This window comes from Culex pipiens, chromosome 2 (genome assembly GCF_016801865.2).
Source record: "Culex pipiens pallens isolate TS chromosome 2, TS_CPP_V2, whole genome shotgun sequence".
In the NCBI taxonomy this organism is placed as follows: Eukaryota; Metazoa; Arthropoda; class Insecta; order Diptera; family Culicidae; genus Culex; species Culex pipiens.
In genome coordinates this window covers 196,157,745-196,181,021 of record NC_068938.1, presented here as the reverse complement: position 1 = coordinate 196,181,021, position 23,277 = coordinate 196,157,745, and the positions used below count along the sequence as shown (strand labels likewise).

The window sequence follows — 23,277 nt, the reverse complement described above, 5'->3', positions numbered from 1 at the left end:
CGCTCTATGATTTATGTGGTTTTCGCGCGGGGGCTGTTTTGTAATAAGAAAATTTATACCGTAGACTACTTTCGCTGATTTTTTTATTTTTCTTTATTATTTTTTGTTAGTTAAGTTTGTGCAAAAGTGAAAGGATTGTTTACATTTTTATTTGCCAGATGGGGTTGCATATCTGATCCTTGGCTTGTCTTGACTTAACTTATCACTTTATTTGCTGCTGCCACGAACAATTTATTAACCTTTGTGCAAGGAGTACTGTAAAGACTTAATAAAAACGCAGTCTTCAGCCGAGCATGAAGAACGTCCGCTTCGAATGCATTGCGCAATCCTTGAGCGCCTTTGCCAAGTTTCCATAGGGGAAATTGGCCAGTTGTGGGCGGCCTCCTTCTTCAACCAGAAACCCACAATTTGCATAAAAATACACCGTAATAAGCCCAAGTATTACCTCACATCGCCGACTTGCAGCCGGTCAAGTACGAGTGGCAATAACCCTACGAAATAATTGACCAAATCAACACTCAAAAGTTGCAATGGGCATCAACAATGGTAATTTTCTCAATACAAAAACTCAAACGCACGCACACACACTGCTATTAATCCACTTAATGGGCTGGTCGGAAGTGGTTAATCATGGCTAATTTCACACAGATTTGTGGTGCGGTTGCGACGACAGCGTGTTATTACCCTTGTTCGAGCGGTGCCACTTGTTGGTGGTTTGTTTTTTGGAGGTCCACAGCGCAGCCGCCGTGGCACTACAGACACACAATTCGAAGATTTGATCTGATGGACCAGATTTGGGGAACCACCCGCTCGTTGTGGTTGGCGATTTTCGGTTGAAAATTGAGATTGTTGCATAATTTATTAAGTATGACCAAAAGATAAATAAATTAACACAATTCAATTAATGAAAACAAGCGTATCCTAGTAAGCAAACAACAAACAAAATCTTCACGGTAAACCGATTCCGGAAACAGGTGAATCGTGTAACACTATTGGAGAACTACCAAGTGGAGCTAGTTGATAAAATGGCAACTTTTTTATTTATATCGATCGTTTTAGTGAAATTTACAACAACAAAATCAGAAGAAAAATTTACAAAATGTGTCCACGTAGTTTATCGATAGCCCCTAAACCAAATAAAATAAATTAATTATCGATGTTCACATTTTAATTTACGACAATATCAACGAAACTGCCTTCTCTTCTCTACTAAAAATAATAACAGATTCGAAAAGTAATACTTTTCGATACAAACTGAAAAGTTTTAACTTTCATCACTCAAATGTGTGCCTAAAGTTAAACTGTTAATCACTAGCATCGAAAAATAATAATTATCAATATTATTTTGATTTTAACTTAAAATTTACTGGTTTGTTTTTTTATTAAATAGTGAGTTTCTGAAAATATTTAGTTCGAAAAGTCCAACCAAATTCCTGCGATTTCATATTAATATCATAAAAGAATTGACCTCAGGTTGCTTAGATACAGCGAATAAAAGAGAAACAATCAGAAAAATTTAAGTTTTCAAAGTCTCACCCAAACCACCACCCAAATTTATACTCAAAATAAGTCAACAACTAATGTTCTGATTTTCAGAACATTTGTTATATTTTGTGATATTTTCGAACATTTCTGGAGTTTTTTGAAAAGGTCCAATAAACCATTTTTTTGTAGACAATGCTTTAGGGGACGAATAATAAAATATTTCGACGGTTTCGATATTTAAAATCTAAAATTAAAACAAATTTTAAAAAATCATAAATTTGGAAAAGGGACCATCCATAAACCACTTTAGGAGGGGAGGGGGGGAGGGGGGGTTTGGCGATTGTCCACGATCCATACAAAAAAGTTTTTTTTTGTATGGAAAATTGTCCACGAGGGGGGGGGGGGTAACAGATTCCCAAAAAAGTGTCCACGTGGTTTATGGATGGTCCCAAACTTGGAAAAACAATCACAAATCTAGGGATTTGAAAATTTAGATATACAGTAGTTGTTCGGTAACTGGGCTGAGAACGTAGCCCAGTCACCGAATGTTGCTCGTAAACTGGGCTGAACAAAAAATAACGAGGGGATAACCAATGCACAATATTTTCCAGATGAAATATAAAAATAAAAGTTACTCAATGTTATTTACAATGCTTACTTTTCATATTTCTTTAATTGTAACTTGAAATTAAACAAATGTTTGAAAAAAGTTTTTTTTATTTATTGAATATGATTTTTACATCCATTAACCCTTCGGTCATTTTGGTTTGTTTTGGTTTTTTGACGTTTGTCTGCTTTTTAACTGGGCTACAGCCCAGTTAACTAGCACCCAGTTAAAAAGCAGCCCAGTTAAAAAACGCCCAGTTACCGAACAAATACTGTAGTTCGTACTCGATGATCCACGCCAAAGTTTCACTCCGAAAAATCGAAACGTAAAATTTATATTGTTTTCTTCTCAAAATTTCTCTAGAGGTCAAATTTTAGACCCCAAAACAACCTCCATTGTTACCAGATTTTCGGTAATTTAGGATGGCGACAAAAATGGTGGCATTTAAGAATAAAAAAAAACTTAATTTGTTTTTTTTTCTAATGGTTCAAAGTTTTTTAAGTTAAGGAGTAAGGAATTTAAGTATTTAGGAATTCAAGAACTTGAGAAATAAAAAATAAGGATAAAACACGTTATTCAAAACTAAAAAAAAATCAGAGCCGGCAATCAGATATAAAAAAAAGAGTTAAATGTAGTAATAAATTCTTAAACATTATGTCAACGATTCTTATAAGAAAAAAACAACCAAACATTTTCGGAAGAAAACTGTTTCAGTAACAACTTCTAAGAAATCGATGTCGCCGAACAAATTTATGTTTTAGTAATTCCTGCTTATGAGCAATTCCAGCTCAAATCAGGATTTATTCTGGTACTTTTGTACCCGACCCTCTCCGATTTCAATGAAACTTTGTAGACATGTTATCCTAGGCCTATATTAGCCATTTTTGTGTATATGGAGCCAATAGTACTCGAAAACAACATTTGAGAAGGGCGTAAGGTATTTAAATATTTTGTAATTTAAAAATTACTATATCTCGAAGCCATTGCTTCGTATCAAAAAGTGGTCAAAGACAAACTTGTAGGAAATTGGACGGGCTTTCTGAAAAAAATACACTGAAACAAAAATACACGCCACATCTATGTGATTTTTTGATTTTTAAGTCTAAAACTTAAATTTAAGGTGATGTCACGATATTTTTTCGTTCAAAATTTTTGAGGAAATAGCCTAAAATGTAATCAAAAGACTGACGAAAAATGCAGGATGGTATGTCTCTCCTAAAAAAATACAAAAATCATTTACTAAAACTGTTTTTTTTTTAAATGTGGTCTAAACGTCAAAATTTTTGAAAACCGGTAGTGGGAATTTATTCTCCAGACAATTTTACATAAAAGTCTCCATATTGACCGTTGTCCTATGTCCAATCCTTGGGAAGATACAGCGGTTTTAAAAATGAAAATGTTGAAAAAACGGATTTTTTTGTGGTTTTTGGCAATTTCTATATGACAGACTTGGTTTTTCAGTCTCGTAAATATTTTTACCGGAAAGCTCGTCCAATTTCCCACAAGTTCGCCTTTGACATCTTTTTGATTTATATCGTTTTTTTATTTACGTAATCAAATTTACTACCCTGGTTTCTACCACACTGAAAAAAATATTCTATTTTCAGTTATAAGCAATGTAATTAAGCTTATATCTGTAAGCCCTTACATCCAATTGAAAAGCTGTCAAAGGCAAACTTATGGGAAATTGAACGAGCTTTCCGGTAAAAATATTTACGAGACTAAAAAACCAAGTCTGTCATATAGAAATTGCCAAAAACCACAAAAAAATCCGTTTTTTCAACATTTTCATTTTTAAAACCGCTGTATCTTCCCAAGGATTGGACATAGGACAATGGTCAATATGGAGACTTTTATGTAAAATTGTCTGGAGAATCGATTCCCACTACCGGTTTTCAAAAATTTTGACGTTTAGACCCCTTTTCAAAAAAACAGTTTTAGTAAATGATTTTTGTATTTTTTAGGAGAGACATACCATCCTGCATTTTTTGTCAGTCTTTTGGTTATATTTTTGGCTATTTCCTCAAAAATTTTGAACGAAAAAAAAAAGTGACATCATCTTTAAATTTAAGTTTTAGACTTAAAAATCAAAAAATCTCATAGATGTGGCGAGTATTTTTGTTTCAGTGTATTTTTTTCAGAAAGCCGTTCAATTTCCTACAAGTTTGTCTTTGACCACTTTTTGATACGACGCAACGGCTTCGAGATACAGTAATTTTTAAATTACAAAATACAAAAAATATTTAAATACTTTACGCCCTTCTCAAATGTTATTTTCGAGTACTATTGGCTCCATATACACAAAAATGGCTTATATAGGCCTAGGGTAACATGTCTACAAAGTTTCAGTGAAATCGGAGAGGGTCGGGTACAAAAGTACCAAAAAAATTCCTGATTTGAGCTGGAATTGCTTATTCAGAATTTTTTTTAAAGTTACTTTAAAAAATCAGCAAATATTGTTTTTCCTGTACCAATATTTTTTCTGAATAGTTCTTTTCAATATCTACAGCTTTGCAGAAGACACCAAACCGATCAGCAAATTCCTTCAAAAGAAACAGATTTTCGAATATTTAGTATGATTTTTGTATGAACAGCTGCTAAACTTGTAAGGAACCTTGAATAGGTAAACCAATGACACAAAATGGCTTAGAAAAGTGATCGTAGAGAAGGCCACATAAAAGTTTGAGCCATTTAAAAAAATGTAAATAAAATCCATTTCCGGTTTTGGTGGAGAAATTCAACATGGTTAAAATTGCTCTCCACTGAAGCTAAACAAATCGTCAGCGGTTTACGAAATTGCACTTCATCAAATTCATATTTCCAGGTTAATTTTCCACAATTTCCCGGCAACAGTGAGTGATGGGCAATGGTTATCATCGCTCGAACTAAATGCAGCATAAAAATTAAAATTTAACCATTCCCCCCAATTTCACACCTGCTGGCTTTCCGTTTTTTTTTTTAAGCTGATTAGGCAAGTAACCTCCCTCTCCTCTCTGTGGGTGGGGTGTAGCACGCGGCTATCAATTACAGGGTAGCTATCAGCAGCAGCTCCAAGCGATAATTGCAGAAAATTTATGCACATTTGAGCAGCGAGCGCCACTTCACCGTTCATAAACCGATTAGCAACTATTGGTTGGTGATTTAATTTGAATTTTGACTTTTTGTTTAGCTGGTGGGGAAAAAAGAGGTTAACTCATTTTGAACACCTGATTTTTCCTCATTTTTTCGTAGAAAAATACATGGAAATTAAGTTGGATTCGCTTCGGCACACCCCAAATTTGCAACATTATGATGTAGTTGAGTTTTTATTTGTTTAGTTAAGTATTATTTATTTTATCTGGAAAATTTGTGTGGAGCATCCCAACCTGTCAAGGGGGAGGTCATTCCACTTTCGAGTGACCGTGGCAAACAAAAATCTCACCGAAATTAAACCACATCAAATCGGTAAAAAAAGAAAGAAAATAAGAAGCAAAATTGCCCCTGACAGACAGCGATCGCGCCGCAAATCAAAACAACAACAAAGCGAAAACGAAAGTGTGCGTGTGTGTGTGTGATTTGAGAAAAATTATCATCAAACACAAAATTATGCTAACTGTGGCGAAACGAAATCGAAAGTTTTCGGGGTCGCACTGATTTTATTTCTCTTCTCTTTCTTTTTCTTGTTGCAGTTTTTGGGGGCACATCAGCGTAAAGATATTAATCACACTCAGACATAAAAATACTCAAACATACACACACGTACAAATCACAGATAAGTGCACGCGATTGAAAGCAAAAGCGTGACCGAATTCAGCTGCTGCTCGGAGCGAGTTAAGTCTTGAGTGGTAACACAGCAGCTGTCAGCGCGGTTGACGGTCGGCGAATTGGATTATTATAAATTGCATTGCGTTGCAATGTATGGATTTTTGTGGTCTTTGTTATTGTTTTAAAAGCTCCCGTTTGATTACGATAACAAATAAAACGGTACCAAGGCTCTTTTTGTCATAAAAAATTGCAAGAGTCACCAAACGTTCAACTTACGAACATAAAATATTGTATTTTTTCACCTGTTTTTTTTTGTAAATCAAAACATTTAAAACTAAAACAGAACGGAAACAATATTTCTGGAGTTTCTTTTAAAAAGGTCCAATAAACCAAATTTTCAGTTTTTGCTTTTTGGGTGTTTTTTAATACTCCTGGCTCAAGGCGGATTCAGAAACATCCACAAAAAGCAAAAACTGGTAATTTGGTTATTGGACCTTTTAAAAAAAAAACTCCAGATTTTCAAGTTAAACATGATATTCAAAGAATGAACGGAAATTCGAAATATAATGCCCAATTCTGGTTTTTTTAAATCAGAGTGCGAATACAAGTTTAATTTCAAATGCCTTGTATTACTCAACCAAAATCATTCAATCAACTCAGTAAAATCTATTTTGTTTGAATAAATTTTACAGTACTAAATTTCGAAGAAGGGGCCCAACTCGCTGCGCAGTAAAAAAGGATAATGTTGGGTGGTTAAACATTCGATGGATGTAAAATTACATTGTTTTCTATGTAATTTTATCTCTATTTGTGTGAAACATGTAAACTTACACAAAAAAATATGTAAATATTTTTTCTCACACAAAACCTGCTAACATTCCCTGATGTAACATGATTAGTTTGACTGAGTGCTAATTCCATGAAATTGATGTAAAATTACCATTTTCGATAATGTTCTACGTATTTTTTTTTTTTTGTAAAACTTATTAAATTACACACAAAAATATTTAAAATATTTCCCGAGGTTTCCAGTGGTTCAGATTGTCACGAATCAATTTTTAGGATTTTTTACATAAAGATTACTATAGTTTACGTTAAAACCTCTTAAATTTATATATTTTCATGTGTAATGTTACAAGCTTTACAAAAAACGAGGTAAAATAACATCAAAAAATGTAATTTTACAACCATCAAATTTTTAACCATTCAATTTTTTTTTTTCTTTTCAGCGGGTTTAGGTAGTTTCTAAAGATAATTTGTAGAAAATTTTAGGTTTCGTGTAACTGATGTACTTTTCCAAGATATTTTTTTGAAAAAGATATCTTCTCAGTACGCAGTAAAAGTAACCATGGTTTCATCAATTCCAGTAGAAATGTAGACAGCTTTTGGGTAAATAATATTCAAATATTTCCACGAAAATGTGTGAATTTATATTTTTGATGAGTAACTGCTATTGTTCCACATTAGGGTGCCCAGAAAAAATGATCCCCTGCTCCACAAGCTGAAAACGGTTTATAGGGCTATTATAAGCACCTGTGTAAATTTTGAGCGGATTTGGATGAGGTTAAGCCATTGATACCCGAGCCTGAAGTCGGAGAAAAAAAGGTTTTTCATACAAAAATGACTTTTTTAAATCGCTAATAACTTTTCAGGATCAAATTTTATAGCTTTGACATGTTTTACAAAGTTGTAGAGCATTAAATTTAAGAATCTCAATTTCTATATGACAGACTTGATTTTTCAGTCTCAAGAATATGAAAAAAAAATCTTTTTTCAGTTATGAGCAATGTATTTAAGCTTATATCTGTTTGCCAACATCCAATTGAAAAGCTGTCAGAGGCAAACTCGTTTTCGTTTCGTTTTACGGAGCAAGGTGGGGGACGCGGCCTCAAGTCAGTCCAAGTCCGGTTTCTTGTGGAAAAAAGGGTAGTGGCCGAACTAGTATTGCATACCAAATGAACACCACCGGAAGATATAGGGGATCGGGAGGGGGAAGGTGAAAGAAAATTAGTGTTGGTGTGAGTAGTAAGAACTTGGATGACTTGCACAGTTACGGAAATCTAAATTTTACACTGAATAAAGAAAATCTGAAATTGTAATTCAAAGTAAAAAGGCCCGGAATAAATTAAATTATTACTTAATTAAATAAGAAAATGTAACTAATCGGAGATCTATACAAAAGAAATCTATGATGTATTCCAAATTGAAAGGAAATAAAAAAAATACTAGAGAACAAAAGATGAAAACTAACTGCCGACCTGTCGCGTCCGTCAGTAATCTTGTCGTACGTTACAACTAGAAAAAGATCTGCCAAAGAACTATTACACTTCGACCAAATCAACTAATCATTTAAGTCCAATTATTCATCTACGGAAAACTAACTAACTTTAATCAACAACCTAAACTGTCTGAAACTGTCTGAAAGTAAATTTAATCTCAAATCCTCAAATGTTTTATTACAACGCCAAATAAGGTAAAGGACCTTGTTTTAAAACCAGTCTTGCCGCTTCCAAAAACCAATAAAAATAAAGGAACAGTTCATACGTTGAACACTCGTCATTAAGGCAACTATTTCGAGCCTTTCGTTTCATTAGGGCATAAAGCCTTGCAAACAAGAGTGCATCTCTATTATACCTTATGTAAACTGTCATTTGAGTGAAGGAGACACACTCCTGTTCACAAAACCCATGCGCCCTTTTGAAATGTTAGGCTCCATTTGATTGTCAAGGCTCCAATAGATCCTCGATTCGCAACAATATTCGATACAACCATAATCCGAAAACCGTTAGTTCAACAGATTAACGAATTTTGTCCGATATCATTTCATTATTGATTGATCGAGACTCTATGGAAATTTTGACATATCAAAATGCTTTGTATTATTACTTAAATGGAAGTTTAAAATTTAAGCACGTAACAATTTTTTAAAATAAATTTCTAAATCTATTCTATCCTACAATGCCTAGAAGAGGCCTCTGTTTCTGTTGTGAGTAAGCGCTGGTTTCAGAGTTCATTTTTCAATTTAAAAGGGGTGGGAGACGACTAATTTGCTTCATGAACTCCTACTCGGCCTTGGGACCACCTCTTAAGACACTGATGGCTCCTAGCTAGGAATTAAACCTAGACACAGCGTCGAGGCCCGCTTCGCATGGCAAAAATGTTGGCTGGGGGGAAGTGATATTATCACGAAATTTTATTTTAAAGCCAACATTGCTAACGGCGTCGAGGTCCTTACTCATGCCCAAGGAAAAGCTGTCAGAGGCAAACTCATGGGAAATTGGACAAGCTTTCCGGTAAAAATCAGGTTTGTCATATAGAAATTGCCAAAAACCACCAAAAAACCTAATTTTTGACATTTTTTTTTAAACCACTGTATCTTCCCAAGGATTGGACATAGGACAATGGTCAATATGCAAACTTTTATGTAAAATTGTCTGGCGAATCGATTCCCACGATCGGTTTTTAAAAATTTTGAAGTTTAGACCACTTTAAAAAAAAACACTTCCAGTAAATGATTTTTATATTTGTTTAGGAGAGACATACCACGCTGCATTTTTCGTCAGTCTTTTTGTAACATCTTAACCTATTTCCTCAAAAATTTTGAACGAAAAAAAATCGTGACATAACCTTAAAATTTTACTTTTAAACTTAAAAGTCAAAAATGTCATAGAAGTGGCGTGTATTTTTATTTCAGTGTATTTTTTTTTTTTTTTTTTCAGAAAGTCCGTCCAATTTCCTACAAGTTTGTCTTTGACCACTTTTTGATACGATGCAACGGCTTTGAGATACAGTAATTTTTAAATTGCAAAATACAAAAATATTTAAATAACTTTCGCCCTTCTCAAATGTTATTTTCGAGTTCAATTGGCTCCATATCGAGAAATTAAAAGTAATTGTGTGCGCGTGCAACATGGAGTTAAACTATTCAAAGTGCCATAGTAATCTTCATTTTTTTCATGATTTTTGAACTTTTTTAAATCGAGTTTGGACTGTATAACCATTATTATTCTTTATGTGAGACCAACAAAAATTTCTCAATGAATTTTTAATTCAATCGATTACAACATATTTTTAAAGAATTTTGAAGTTTTATTTTTATACTCGTATCAAAGTTGTTTTTTAAATATGGAAAAGTAAATCTCGACCCTTCATTCTCGTTGACTACAGATATTTTTTTCGAATGTCAAAATATCAAACACAACATTTTCATAATTCCCAAAAATTAGGAGAGAAATTTCCGCCCCTCAAAAACCTACCTTAAACCGCAGCACGTCCTCCATCCGGGCCGTCTTGCCGTCGCTGACGCACGACTGGAAGAAGCTGGGCGCCACCGACACGCCCAGCGCCTCGCTGGTCATCCCGGTCGCGGCTCGCTCCGAATTGCTGGCGATCACCCGGAAGGTGCCAAACAGCAGCACCAAAAGGCGCTGCGTGTGGCCTGGCAGTGACATCAGTAGTCTGCAAGAGAGGAGACAAAGAAAAAGTTAGAAACTATTAAAAAAAAAATTAGTTATAAAAATTTAAAGAATTAAATGTAATGTTTGATCAATACACTGAGAAAAATAGTCACAAGAAATTCTTGGAATTTATCCACGAAAATACATTTAGAAAATCTAGAACAAAATTAAAAATCTTTCAAGAGCACAATAAACAAAGTGATAAGAACATCAAAAATTCAAATCAATTTTCGAAAAACACTGTGAAAAATCATCACTTTAAATTCTTAAAAATTATCAATTTTTTTCGTTTTTTTTTAATTATGTGAAAAAAAAAATCTAGATTCTAAAGTGTTCTAAGCAAGAACGCCGTCAAAGTTAATTGGGGAAGGCATCACCGGTCTGACACAAACTTCCGAGAGGTGCTAAATGAGCTTAGTGTAAACAAAACATCAGAAACTGCTGCACACACGGAAATGGCAACTCAAAACAAAAACTGCTCTCCTCTCTCATCCACCCCCCTTATGATGCATAAAACAAAACGAAATGATGCACAAATAGTGCATCGTAATGTAAACAAGAGCTTTTCTTCTTCCACAACCCCCTGAAGCAGACACAAACGTTCAAGTGTCACGCGAAGGTGTCCGGAGAAACGTGATTCCGTCAAACGTGAACGAGCGCGCGCGCTCTTTTTTGTCTTGCTGTTTTAAAATTAAATGTCTGACTTTTATGGTGTACTTCAAGTCGTCATCAAAGAGTCGTTAAAAAGAAGAGATATCTCTACAACTGATAAGATTACAACGTGGAGATACAAAAACAGCGTTGCTCGATTGGCACTCTTGGAACAAAACCAAAACAAATCGTAAAGTTTTGAATCTACTAGCGAATCATTCTTGAATTTCATAAGCTCAACCTGTTTTTGGGCATCAACTACCTGCTACCGGACGAATCACTGGACAAACTGCGATCCTAGGAATAGCAGCAACTTGTTGGCTGGAATGGCCATGATTCATGCACCTCAGGCTGAATGATTTAGGTGCTCCTCTTCAGCTCACGTTGAACAGGTGAACAACAACAGGGACAGTGGGTGATTCATGATCTTTACTACCTTTGCTCAAGCAGTTAGGATATGGGTTGTTTGGTAATCAAAATGGTATTGTGCGGTTTTGTTGAGATTATTAGAAAAGTACTGTTTATTCAAAATCAAACTTGATCCAGAACAGGAAAAAATCTCAAAAATCTCAAATGTTTGAGGTTTCGATCTGACTTCCATCCGATTTGCCGTTTCTCACCATTTTAACAAATTATTTTACAAAATTCTTAGTAAAAACTTATTTGATCATTCCCTATTGGAATGGACGATCCATATAAAAAAAATGATTTTGTATGGGAAAATGCTACAAAGGAAGAAGAGTGTCAAAAATTTCAAAAAAAAATGCTGCATTTATTATCAAACTTCAAAAATACTCACAATTAAAGTTGAAATCTGAAAAAAAATATTTTTTTAAGCTAAATAAAATTGCATAAAACTTTATTGTTAGACGATAAATTCTTTCTAGGCAACTCGTCAAAAGTATTTTGCCGACATTAATTTTTTAAACAAAAAAATCTTATAGAGATTTTGTGTATTTTTCATTCAGTGTAATTTTTACTAAAAGCTTGCCAAATTTTCCTTAGTTACAGAATTGCATACGAATAAGAAAACAAATCGGTCATTTTTAATGCAAAAGCTCTGTTGAGTGGTGAAACGCTGCACTTTAGAAAAAAAATATTTGACTACCATTGCAATGCTAATTGGATTTTTGAAAAAAAGCTTTTAATTCTTTTTGCGATATTTTCAAAAGTCTTGTTAAAGACACTGAATTTTGACAATTTTGACAAAGCTCAATAATGGCTTATTTTTAATCTAAACAATATTTGAAAATGTTTGTTAATTTAAAAAAAATCAAACATTTTTACACGAAAGATCGATTCACGGGGAGCTGTTGGGACAAAATATATATTGGAATAAACAATTATCCAGATGGCGGAAGGGAGGGGGGTTTCAAGTATCTGAAAAAAGTGTTCACGTAGTTTATGAATAGCCCCAACGCAGTTATTATTGACATTGAAAACGTATCGAAAGTTACCGAGAAATCGTCAGTTAAAAAAACAAGGCTTAAATGAAAACTCTTGGCACAACAATTTTTTTAATTTGGCAAGGCTCAGGAAAAATTGTAGATAATTACAATGATTTAGGGGACTAAAAACACCTTTTTGCGCTAGTTTGGAAGCTAAAAATCAATTTTGCAATGATAAATTACTTTGCACATATTTCGATAAAGTTTTCAAATTATAAAGCAGGTATTAGACTATGACAATCAACAGTTTGTCAGTTTGACAGTTTGCCAATCTCGCAAAATTGTTTAAAAAAAAATAAAAAAAAAATAACAATTGAAATTACAAGCCATGGTTTCAACATTTTAGTGAAAAAAAGTGTTTCAAATTGCATTATACACATGTCCAGTTGTTTTGCCATCATTAGTTTCCAAAATATGTAAATCTTGAAAAAAAAAAATTGCGAAATTTTTTTTTTGTGGTGCTGTACTTTGGAATTTCATAAAAAATCAAAACATTTTTAAACAATCCCAAACATGCTAAAAATGATTATCAATGCAGAAAAACGCATTTAAAATTGTTTTCAGTTCATTAGACTTCTTTTTTCATGGAAATCTTGAAGTTTTTTGGAAAAACAAGTTTTATTTGTTTTATAAATATAATATATATAATATTCAGACATACACTTTGAAAAATATTTGCAACGGCCTAATTAGCATTATTTTTAACTCGCGATATCTCGGAAACTATTGGTTCAATTTATTTATGTTAGACATTTTTCTAGATAAAAAATAATTCGAAATTTTAAACTTAAGAAACGCTTTTTGCATGGACAAAAAAAAACAAACAATATAAAAGTAAAAAAAAACATTAAAAATACAAATTTAAAAAAATGCATTTTAAAATCTAGAATTATTTTAAACTTGGTTAAAAATCAGCAATCAGGATCTGCTAGAACTAAAACATTAACCGATGCATCCCAAAAATCAGCTACCATCTATTTATGTTGAATTGGTAAATTTTAGATGGAATTGCAATTCATGCTGATAACTAATGTTTTACTATACTTCGTCATTTGTAAAAAAAATGTCAAAATGTCCTAGATCCTCGATTCATATCTCATCATTATAAAAACAAATAAAAGGTCTCAGTCATCTCTCTCTCTCTCTGCCTGAACTTCTCCACTTCATTGGCACAAATTACCTATCAATTTGACTAATCGTCGCGCACCGTCTCTTGCAAAAGACCAACGTGAAATAAATATCTCAACACCGGCATCAAGTCGTCAAACGCGGCAGCAGCGCCAGCACTGTTCAAGCTATTAGTCAAAAGTTTCGTCGTACAACGGCCGGCGGCAAGGGTTAACAAGTAATATCTCTTCCGCCCATGTGCGGCGTCACAACGCGTTGACACGACCGTCGGCCGGTTCGGTTTGGTTTGTCTCCTGGCCCGGTGCCCCAGTCTCAGCCGAACCGGCCAATTCTCGAGTAGATGTGCGGGATAGATGTCAGCAGCTGTCAATCAACAGAACCGCGCCCGCCGGGCAGGTCCGCCAAATTTCTTCCCCCTAGTATTCCGCGACTCTTGGGGGTTGGACAAAGTACACATGGCCCGGTTGATGATGATACCGGTGCGGTGATGACGACGTCGACGATGACATGTAACAGAATATGTGTTCGCTAATAGTGAGTGCGCCAAGATGCTGCCAAGTGGATCGTCGAAGAATCCGGACTTCGTCACTTGGTTGGCACCCCGCCGGCGTGTGGTGCGCCGAGAGGAGGATCTGAAAGGTGTGGAAGTGATTTCCGGATTTTGGACAAATTGTGGGGAACTCTCCGACTCATAGTTTCTCGTGTAACAGACGCATTTAACCTCTTAATTAAGTTTAACTTTACTACATGTTTGAACTTGTACGAGGCTTGTTGGATATAGTGTATCCCATAAAGTGTCCCCTCGATTTTCTCCCTCGTATTACGACGTCCAATTGTGTCATGTAAAAGCGGCCCCTCTCGTTTTATGGGGTCAATATTTGTTGGGGACGATGAGTACGACATTGGCAACCCTTTGCTATGTACTCTGCTGCTTGATTACTTTACTGCGAGTGTGTGAAGCTGTGGATTGACTTTATCAAGACTTCAACAAAAATAGACGGTTTCCACGCGAAATCGACCATAAAAATACGATTCTGAACCGGACCATTTCCGATCTTAATAAAACTTCCTGGATCGTTTGTCCTACTCAAATCAACAACTCCTGTGCACTCAGTTTAGTAATTCACAATGGCATTTGACTTTTAGGAATTCTTTTAGTTTTAAATTATTGGTAATTACTTTTAAATTGAAAAAATCATATCTTTCGAAGCAGATGTTCAAAAAATCGATCGAAAGTGTGTTTTAACGAAAATCGTGCGCTCTTTTCAATGAAAATATTTCCAAAAGCCGAAACTTTCATTTTCGATCAAAAAACAGCCAAAAATCGAATTTTCTTCGAAAATCAGGCTGAATACACCCTTAGATTCAAATTTTGCCATTACCATTCGAAAGAGCGGACAATTTCCTACTTTTCTTTCATAGACACCAAGTTGGAGCGAAAGCGTTTTCGAGTGGTTTGTAAATAAAAACCTTGTTTCGTTTTTTTTCCAAAAAACTAAATTACATGTTTTATGGCAAATTTTGTAACAGATCCCATTTTTAAACTTAAAATAAAGTTAAGCTTCCGTGTTTTTGAGTTTTTCCTTGACGTACCAGTTTCAAATACATATAAATGGAACGAAATAATTACTAAAGATAACCAAAAAAGGTGCACTTAAGGTAAAATTTCCTGAACCACTTTTATTATGGAAAAATGTTTATCTCACTCGTCAGTGTTGTTAATACCTGCAAAATATTTGTTTTCCTATTTTTTTGGCTCTTAGGGTGATTCCTGTCGCGTCAGGGCGGTTCAAAGATGACAATTTTGAGTATTTTTTAATAATCATTGTCAAACGCCGTTTAGACTGAACTCATGCGTATTTTTCCTTGAAAGCCAAATTAGTCACTTTCCATGTACAAACCGGATAACTTAAGTTGGTTTAAACAATGTCAAGTTGTTTTTGGAAATATGTGTTTTTTTTTTGCAAAATCGCCATAATTGTCATTTTAAAGCACACCCTGACGTGCCAGACACGAGCACTTAGCAGAATTTTGTAAGATGTTCAATAATTTGTCAACGTGTTTTTTTTTCCTACAATTAAAATAAAATTAAAATCCAACACAGGATTTTTTATTTGTTATCCTGAGAATAATTTAAGTAATAGAAGGACGAAAAGGGAATAAATATCACAGAATTTTACAATTTGCAGTTACCTTAAGTGCATCTTTTTGGTTATCTTTAGTAATTATTTCGTTCCTTTTATATGTATTTGAAACTGCTAGGTCAAGGAAAAACTCAAAAACACGGAAGCAGAACTTTATTTTAAGTTTAAAAATGGGATCTGTTACAAAATTTGCCATAAAACATGTAATTTAGTTTTTTGGAAAAAAATAAAAAAAAAACGAAAAAAGGTTTTTATTTACAAACCACTCGAAAACGCTTTCGCTCCAACTTGGTGTCTATGGAAGAAAAGTAGGAAATTGTCCGCTCTTTCGAATGGTAATGGCAAAATTTGAATCTAAGGGTGTATTCAGCCTGATTTTCGAAGAAAATTCGATTTTTGGCTGTTTTTTGATCGAAAATGAAAGTTTCGGCTTTTGGAAATATTTTCATTGAAAAGAGCGCACGATTTTCGTTAAAACACACTTTCGATCGATTTTTTGAACATCTGCTTCGAAAGATATGATTTTTTCAATTTAAAAGTAATTACCAATAATTTAAAACTAAAAGAATTCCTAAAAGTCAAATGCCATTGTGAATTACTAAACTGAGTGCACAGGAGTTGTTGATTTGAGTAGGACAAACGATCCAGGAAGTTTTATTAAGATCGGAGATGGTCCGGATTTTGAGTGGTCGATTTCGCGTGGAAACCGTCAATAGATGTTGATATTTTCTTCTCTTGATCTACGTAATGTTGTATCAAACCGCCCCTCACCATAGCACCGTAACTTGCAAGGCACGTCGACGGCCAATTCGGTTCAAACAGCTTTGCAGCTTTCATTTCGCATTCGTTCTTCTTTATCTATTTTGTATTTCTCTCAAAAATAAAAAGCATACAAGCATGTATTTCGTAGATAATGTTGCCATATTAGTCATTTTGGTAATTTTGGTAATTTTGGTAATTTTGGTCATTTTGGTAATTTTGGTAATTTTGGTAATTTTGGTAATTTTGGTAATTTTGGTCATTTTGGTCATTTTGGTCATTTTGGTCATTTTGGTCATTTTGGTCATTTTGGTCATTTTGGTCATTTTGGTCATTTTGGTCATTTTGGTCATTTTGGTCATTTTGGTCATTTTGGTCATTTTGGTCATTTTGGTCATTTTGGTCATTTTGGTCATTTTGGTCATTTTGGTCATTTTTGTATTTTTGTATTTTTGTATTTTTGTATTTTTGATTTTTTGTAAATCTACGTTCTTGGAAAACACTTGAAAAAAATTATTTTTAAAAGTGTGGTGAAATTTAACCGCAATTTATTGCGAAAATGCAATTTCATAAAAAAATATGTAAATTTACACATTTGTTGATGTAATATTACATATTTTCCAGACCATTCTTTTTACTGTGTCTTCTTCCCTACAGCCCAGAAATGACACAATTCTTCCCTCGATGACCTCGCCGGGGTCCCACTTTAGAGAGAGAGCACCACGTCAACTACAAACGTGGCTGCGCTAAACCAATTTAGAACAAATTTGTTCACTTGACGTGTTTGGCAATCTTGCGCTCTGTAAAGTAATGGGATGGAATGTCGCCCCAATCGCCTTCGTCGTCGCCGGTCGGTCGTCTCCGGCATTCCAACAACAAATTATTCTATCAGTGTGGTGGCTTTTGCGGTCCATAACTGCCCCCCGCCTCTCATATATGGCAACGCCGCCGCCGGTAAGGACTTGACAATCGATTAAGGCATGCGTCAGAGCGGCTCGCGCCATAGAGATATTCGTGAAGGAATTCCGGCGGCGGCGGTTTTTGGCCCATCTCCGGCCGTGAATCATTTGACCGGGTAGGAGAGATATCTCGCGACTGCAATCAGTTGGCAAGATTACGGCGGTGATGAACGTCGACGTCGTCTCGAGGTCATTATTGCGGAATATCTGTAACTTTGATAAAAAGTTGCTGCTTTCAAGTCTCTTCGGACGTCGGCGTGCTGCTCGGTTGGCAATGCGTTGCAATCTCGGTTTCACGATGATCTTGAGTTGTCTTGTATACGGTGAATATCCACCCAGTGAACTAGATGGAACTGGGTACCGGTTGTTAGCGTTGAGTTTTGACAAATGACTTTTTCAAATTTTTGTGCAATAAAGTTCACTACACACCATCGTTGCTCGGAAGGCATGTCGACGTTTGAAGAAAAAAATCTGCTGATTACACGCAATTGTCAAGCTCGTACATTTCGTAAATTCCTCTCCAAGCCATAGTTTGGCCATTCGAAGCCCCAAAGCCAATGGCGCCGGCCAGCCAGTGGTGTGTTGATTCAATTAATCATCCTTCGCTCAAGTCTCGCGAGCTGGCCAAGCTGCCTCTGCCGAGGGGTGCTCGACTTTGATATGATTGGTTTATTAAATTACCGCAACATACGGCGCTGCTGCTGCTCTTGCGGCCATACCTCGTTGAGTTTTTTTTTCGAAGCTGATGGATCTTTGGTGGGTTTGTTGGATGTGAAGAAATGGATGGAATTTCGGGAAAAATGTCAGTTGCATGAACCTGATGTGTGTAGCGAAATAATAATGAAGATGAAAAATTTAATAATTGTAGCAAACACACCGTGAACAGCACCAATAGCAGTAGCAGCAATGTTGGAGTTGGAGGAGTTTTTTTTCTTTCTTCATTAAACTTTGTTTGCAAGAAATTCATTTACGCCATTTGGTTGGCTTGGCCGAGTAGTTTGGTGGTGGCGGCTGGCGCCTTCTGTATCATTCCACTTTCGATTGGAAAACGGATTCGTTTTTGGGGTTGTTTACTTTCGAAATGTTTCACCGATTAAATTAATAATGGTCAGTCGTGCTACCTGTAATAATGACGGAGTGACGTAATTGCTACGCGTGTGAAAGTCTCTCAAATGTCACGTGCCTTTGCGGGATTTAAATTGATGTGTGATTTCCTAAACTTCTTCTTCAATGAAAAAAGAATTAAAGAAGTTAGACCCCATCAATGGATAACCAGTTTAGCAGATCATCAGCTGCAGTTCCCTCTCAACCTCCCTCTGGCAAACCTCCTTCAATTCACTCTCAAGAGGAATGCACATAATTCAATTTTCAACGGTGCAACGTCGCGCTCCCCTCTGACCTGTCCAGAGATCGTCGCTTACGGTGTGTATTCAGCAGAACCCTGGTCTCTCGTTGTTGTTGTTCTACTGGCTTGGGATGGTTTGGCCCATAAATTAATTCCACGTTTCCACTCTCGCTCTTGATATGGTCATATGGTACCCCACGCCCGTTCACATACACAAGCAGAATGTCTACAAACATTGTCTTAAACAGAGCACACATTTGTAGTGTCTTGGTACCAGAGCAACAGGGTAGCTACTCGGTTTGAAAATTTAGTTGAAAACTAGCCAAACTTTGTAATCCTCTAATTCCCATTTTTTTAAGAATGTCAAATTGTCAATCTAACACAACAAATAATTGCCTAAAAGCAATCCTGGGAGCACATATTCCACCTCTGTAGATTCAAAACTGCTCATTTCAACGAATCATCTCTGCCGTAAACTAAACGCAGTGGGCCTGGCCGCTTAAGCGTTTGTGGTATTTTCGAATTAAAAAAAAAGTGACCGCATGGTTTATGGATGGCCCTTAGTATTGTTAGAGGATTATTCGGTCAAATTTACGTAGGGGCCACCCATAAACCACGTGGACACTTTAGGGGGGAGAGGGGGTTTGGCGAATGCCCACGATCCATAAAAAAATATTTTTGTTTTGTTGTCTACGAAGGGGGGAATAAAGAGGGGGTTGGGATTTCCAGAAAAATGTCCACGTGGTTTATTGATGGTCCCTTATTGGGAACGAGAAAAAAACATCGAAATTAAGTAAACCGAACTCCTGATAATCGAAACTTTGGTTAATCAAATCTGGACTGTAAAAGATCGTACATAAACCACGTGGACGCCTTCAATTTGGAATTTGCAAACTCCCTGCCCCGTGTTTTTTTCTCATATTTTCTATAATTTTGGAATAAACCGAGATACAAAATTTTGCGTCGTTTGATACCTGTATTGAAAATTATGTAAATTGGAGTATTTAAAAAAATACGATACTTGGTGAAAATTTGAGTATTTTACACAAAAAAAATTAATGTAGTGAAAGTCTAAAAAAATTGCGTCATTTGATACCCATATTGCAAATTATGATTATTTCAGTATTTTCGAAAAAGCATTTTGTGTTAATTTTAGTATTAAGAAAAAAACTTATTAAAAACTTTAATGATTTTGGGGATTTTTTAAGTAGTTTTCACCAAAAACTTGATTGTACCTAATATCTATACAACAATTCCCGTCGTTTGATACCCACTTAATTTTTTTTTAATTGTTAACGTAAAACCAAAAACCAGACACTGTTTATTTTATGAATCAAAATTAAAGAGAATAAAATAAAGTTGCAAGGAACATGAATAATACACATGATGGAACTGTGATTCAATATTTTCCTAAGGTGGTAAGTCAAGTGCATAAAAAAAATTAAATTCCCGAAATCGTGAATTGTGTTCATGAATCTAAGAACCACGAAGGAATTTATTCATGAGTATGGTGCATTTGCACTATAAACGTGAATATATTACTTCGTGGTTCACGAAATTCATGAACACGATTCACGATTTCAGGTATTTACTTTTTCCGTGTGAACACTTCTCAACGAAATCGACCGATTTCGACCATCTTTGTTTTTGTATGTTTTGATTAGGCTGAAACTTTGTGGGGGCCATCCACATTTTGTGTTATTGCTTCACCCATACAAGTCTCCATACAATTTACACCCAAAGGAAAAATATATCTCAAAATCTGCAACAGTGCTGCAGAAAATGTCACATTTTATAACATTTTTTGCAGCAAGCCCGTAGATCATTTTTGCCCGCGTGTAAACATGTCAGCGATCTGCAGTTCTCACCAACACATATAAAGCTGGCCCGTCCCCGAGCAACACTCCAAAGAGAAGAATATAAGAAGCAAATCCAATGTTGCAGATTTTGAGATATATTTTTCCATTGGGTGTATGAACAGCTTTCTACACCCAACCGGCGGTCGCATGATTGTGATACATGGCGGCATGAAAGTATATCGGAATCAGCATGAAAACTGTCCTCATGCATTTTTTGCGATATAGGGGTATGACATTTTTGCCCGTTACCGACAATTATCGACATTACCGACAGATCGACGAGGATTGAACCACCAACTTCTTGGTTATTGATCCGACACGCTACCACCGCGCCATGGACGCTTAATGAAATGAGATTGAAAGAGCACCAACATAATCTTCTCTCTGAAGTGTTGCTCAGGGACGGGCCAGCATAGGGTAGGGACGTGGCGTTACATCGTGCTGCCATCTGGTTTTTTTCAAGTGGAAGAGTGGAAAAGTGCTGAGTCATCGTCTAAAAATAGACGGTGTCCTATCTCGCCCAGCAAAATGAAGTCGATAAAGTAGTCGGTTTCGATGAGAAAAAGTGGAAAACGTGGTCTAAAAATAGCGACGCCATCCCCCTATTATATGTGTTAGTGAGAACTGCAGATCGCAGAAATGTTCACACGCGGGCAAAAATGATCTACGGGCTTGCTGCAAAAAATGTTATAAAATGTGACATTTTCTGCAGCAAATCCACTGTTGCAGATTTTGTGATATATTTTTTCTTTGGGTGTAGAATAGAAAATTTCCAATTCCAATAAAATTGCCTTAGAGAAACAGCGAATAAAAGAAATAATAAAATTAAAGTTTTTAAGTCTCACCTAAACATTCCCACATTTTCTAATGTCAATATCGTAGAAACATTTAAAACAAACATTTAAACATTTTAGTATCTTCTCGAAAACAATATTTTGGATTTTTTGAATCAAGGCTAACATATCAAATGGGCGTAATATTGAATGTTTGGCCTTTTTAAAATGTTAGTCTTAATTCCAAAATCAATTGATTTTTTATGAAATTTATATTTTTCAAAATAACACTTTTTTTCAAAAAAAAAATCTTGGCCCAAAATTTATGTCCATACTTCATGGCTCAAAATTTGATTGTTGTCCCCTAAAACATATGAAAAAAAATCTGAAATTTAAAAAAATAAGGATTTTGGGAAAAAGATTTTTTGTGAAAAGAAATTATTTTGAAAATCGCAAAAGAAACCCTGCACCTATTTTTTCTGAATAATCTTCATCAATACCTACAACTATGCCAAAGACATCGAATTGATCAGAAATTTCCTTAAAATGTTACAGATTTTTTAAATATTTACGTACCATTTTAGCATGGACAGCTGTCAAAATTGTATGGAGTCTTGTATGGGTGAACTAATGACACAAAATGGCTTCTTTGTTCATAGAGAAGGACCAAATAAAAAAATATAAATCAAACCCATTTCCGGTTTTGGTGGAGATTGTTCAAGTATGTTTTTTTTTCTTTTCTTTTTTCTTTTGAATTTGACAAGTTTCTACGAAGTTTGTCAATCCATTTTTTTGTTCTTGCGGGCGAATCTTGCCTGTTCGTCCTTTTTATAGCATCTCTGCTTGGAAGGTATGCCGAATATTTGCGATCAAAAAATACCTGTTCATAGCGTCAGGAAGGCACGACAACAGGTGAATTCGTCCAGTAAAGAACCACTGAACTTTACTGCCAAATCAGTCTGTCACTTGAAGTTACAGAGAAAAATCTTTTTCTCACTTTTGAAAAAAAAAAAAATATAAATAAGCAGTCACCCTGCCACTGTTGCACGGTGTATACAATTTTGTTATTGCATTATACACAACACCAGTACCGTCCTTCTTGAGCAGAGCACAGCACATCAGATGTGAATCCGAAAACTTCAACCAGCCCGAGCGGGGCCACATTTCGCGCGCCATAGCGGAGTATAAGTTTAGGAGGTCAGTGCACTGAGTATAACTATACGAAGAATACTTTACGCGCTATGAAGCGGTGGGAGGATGATCATCGTGAAGCACTGTGCAAGCAATAACATAGTTTAGAAGCCGCGTTGATGCGCACGCGGGTTACACCACTTTGTGTACGGTTTTGGCCTAGTTATTGGGGAGGTTGGTCAGAATCGACGCAGCCTACCAATCAGTAGCAACAAGCTACAAGCAGTCCACAATTGGAGGTGTTAACTGGGACTGATCTGCTCGCGCTACAGTAGTAACTACTTCAGTAGTAGTTCGAGGAGAGGTCGGGATAGCAATTTTGCTGTCGAGCATTGGCAATTATATGCTCGTTGGCTATACGAGGGGACGAGGGGCCAGTTAGAGCTATTAAAATTATGTCGACTTGAATGCGCGCGGACTGGACGAATTGGACGAGGTTGGCACGGTGATGATGATGGTTAGATTGGAATCATTTTTTCCCTCCTAATTCAATTTGAGAATCGTTAGAAATGATCTTTCAAATCAGAACAAGGTTTGTGGTTACGAGTGTACACTCGGAATGGAGTTCAATCGAACAACATTTATTTCTTTCAAAAAAGAGAATGTCAACTTCCCGCCCGACGATCACTTTCTCAAACTTTTAACATTGAGGTTCGTTTACCAGAACATGGCAATGATCGGCGGCGGACGACACTTTCGAATGCATTCACAAAACGCCGAAGAAGAT

General features: G+C 35.6%; 1 protein-coding gene across 5 annotated transcripts in view; it reads right to left on the bottom strand.

Annotated features, from left to right (window-relative positions):
• The window catches only part of LOC120415830 (uncharacterized), a 99,133-nt gene that overhangs the window by 41,709 nt on the left and 34,147 nt on the right, over window positions 1-23,277 (bottom strand). For all 5 annotated transcript variants that reach the window (XM_039577466.2, XM_039577460.2, XM_039577464.2 and 2 more), the window contains exon 4: window positions 10,093-10,294. In XM_039577466.2, the coding sequence (XP_039433400.1) occupies window positions 10,093-10,294 (202 nt within the window). The remainder of the gene's footprint in view (window positions 1-10,092; window positions 10,295-23,277) is intronic.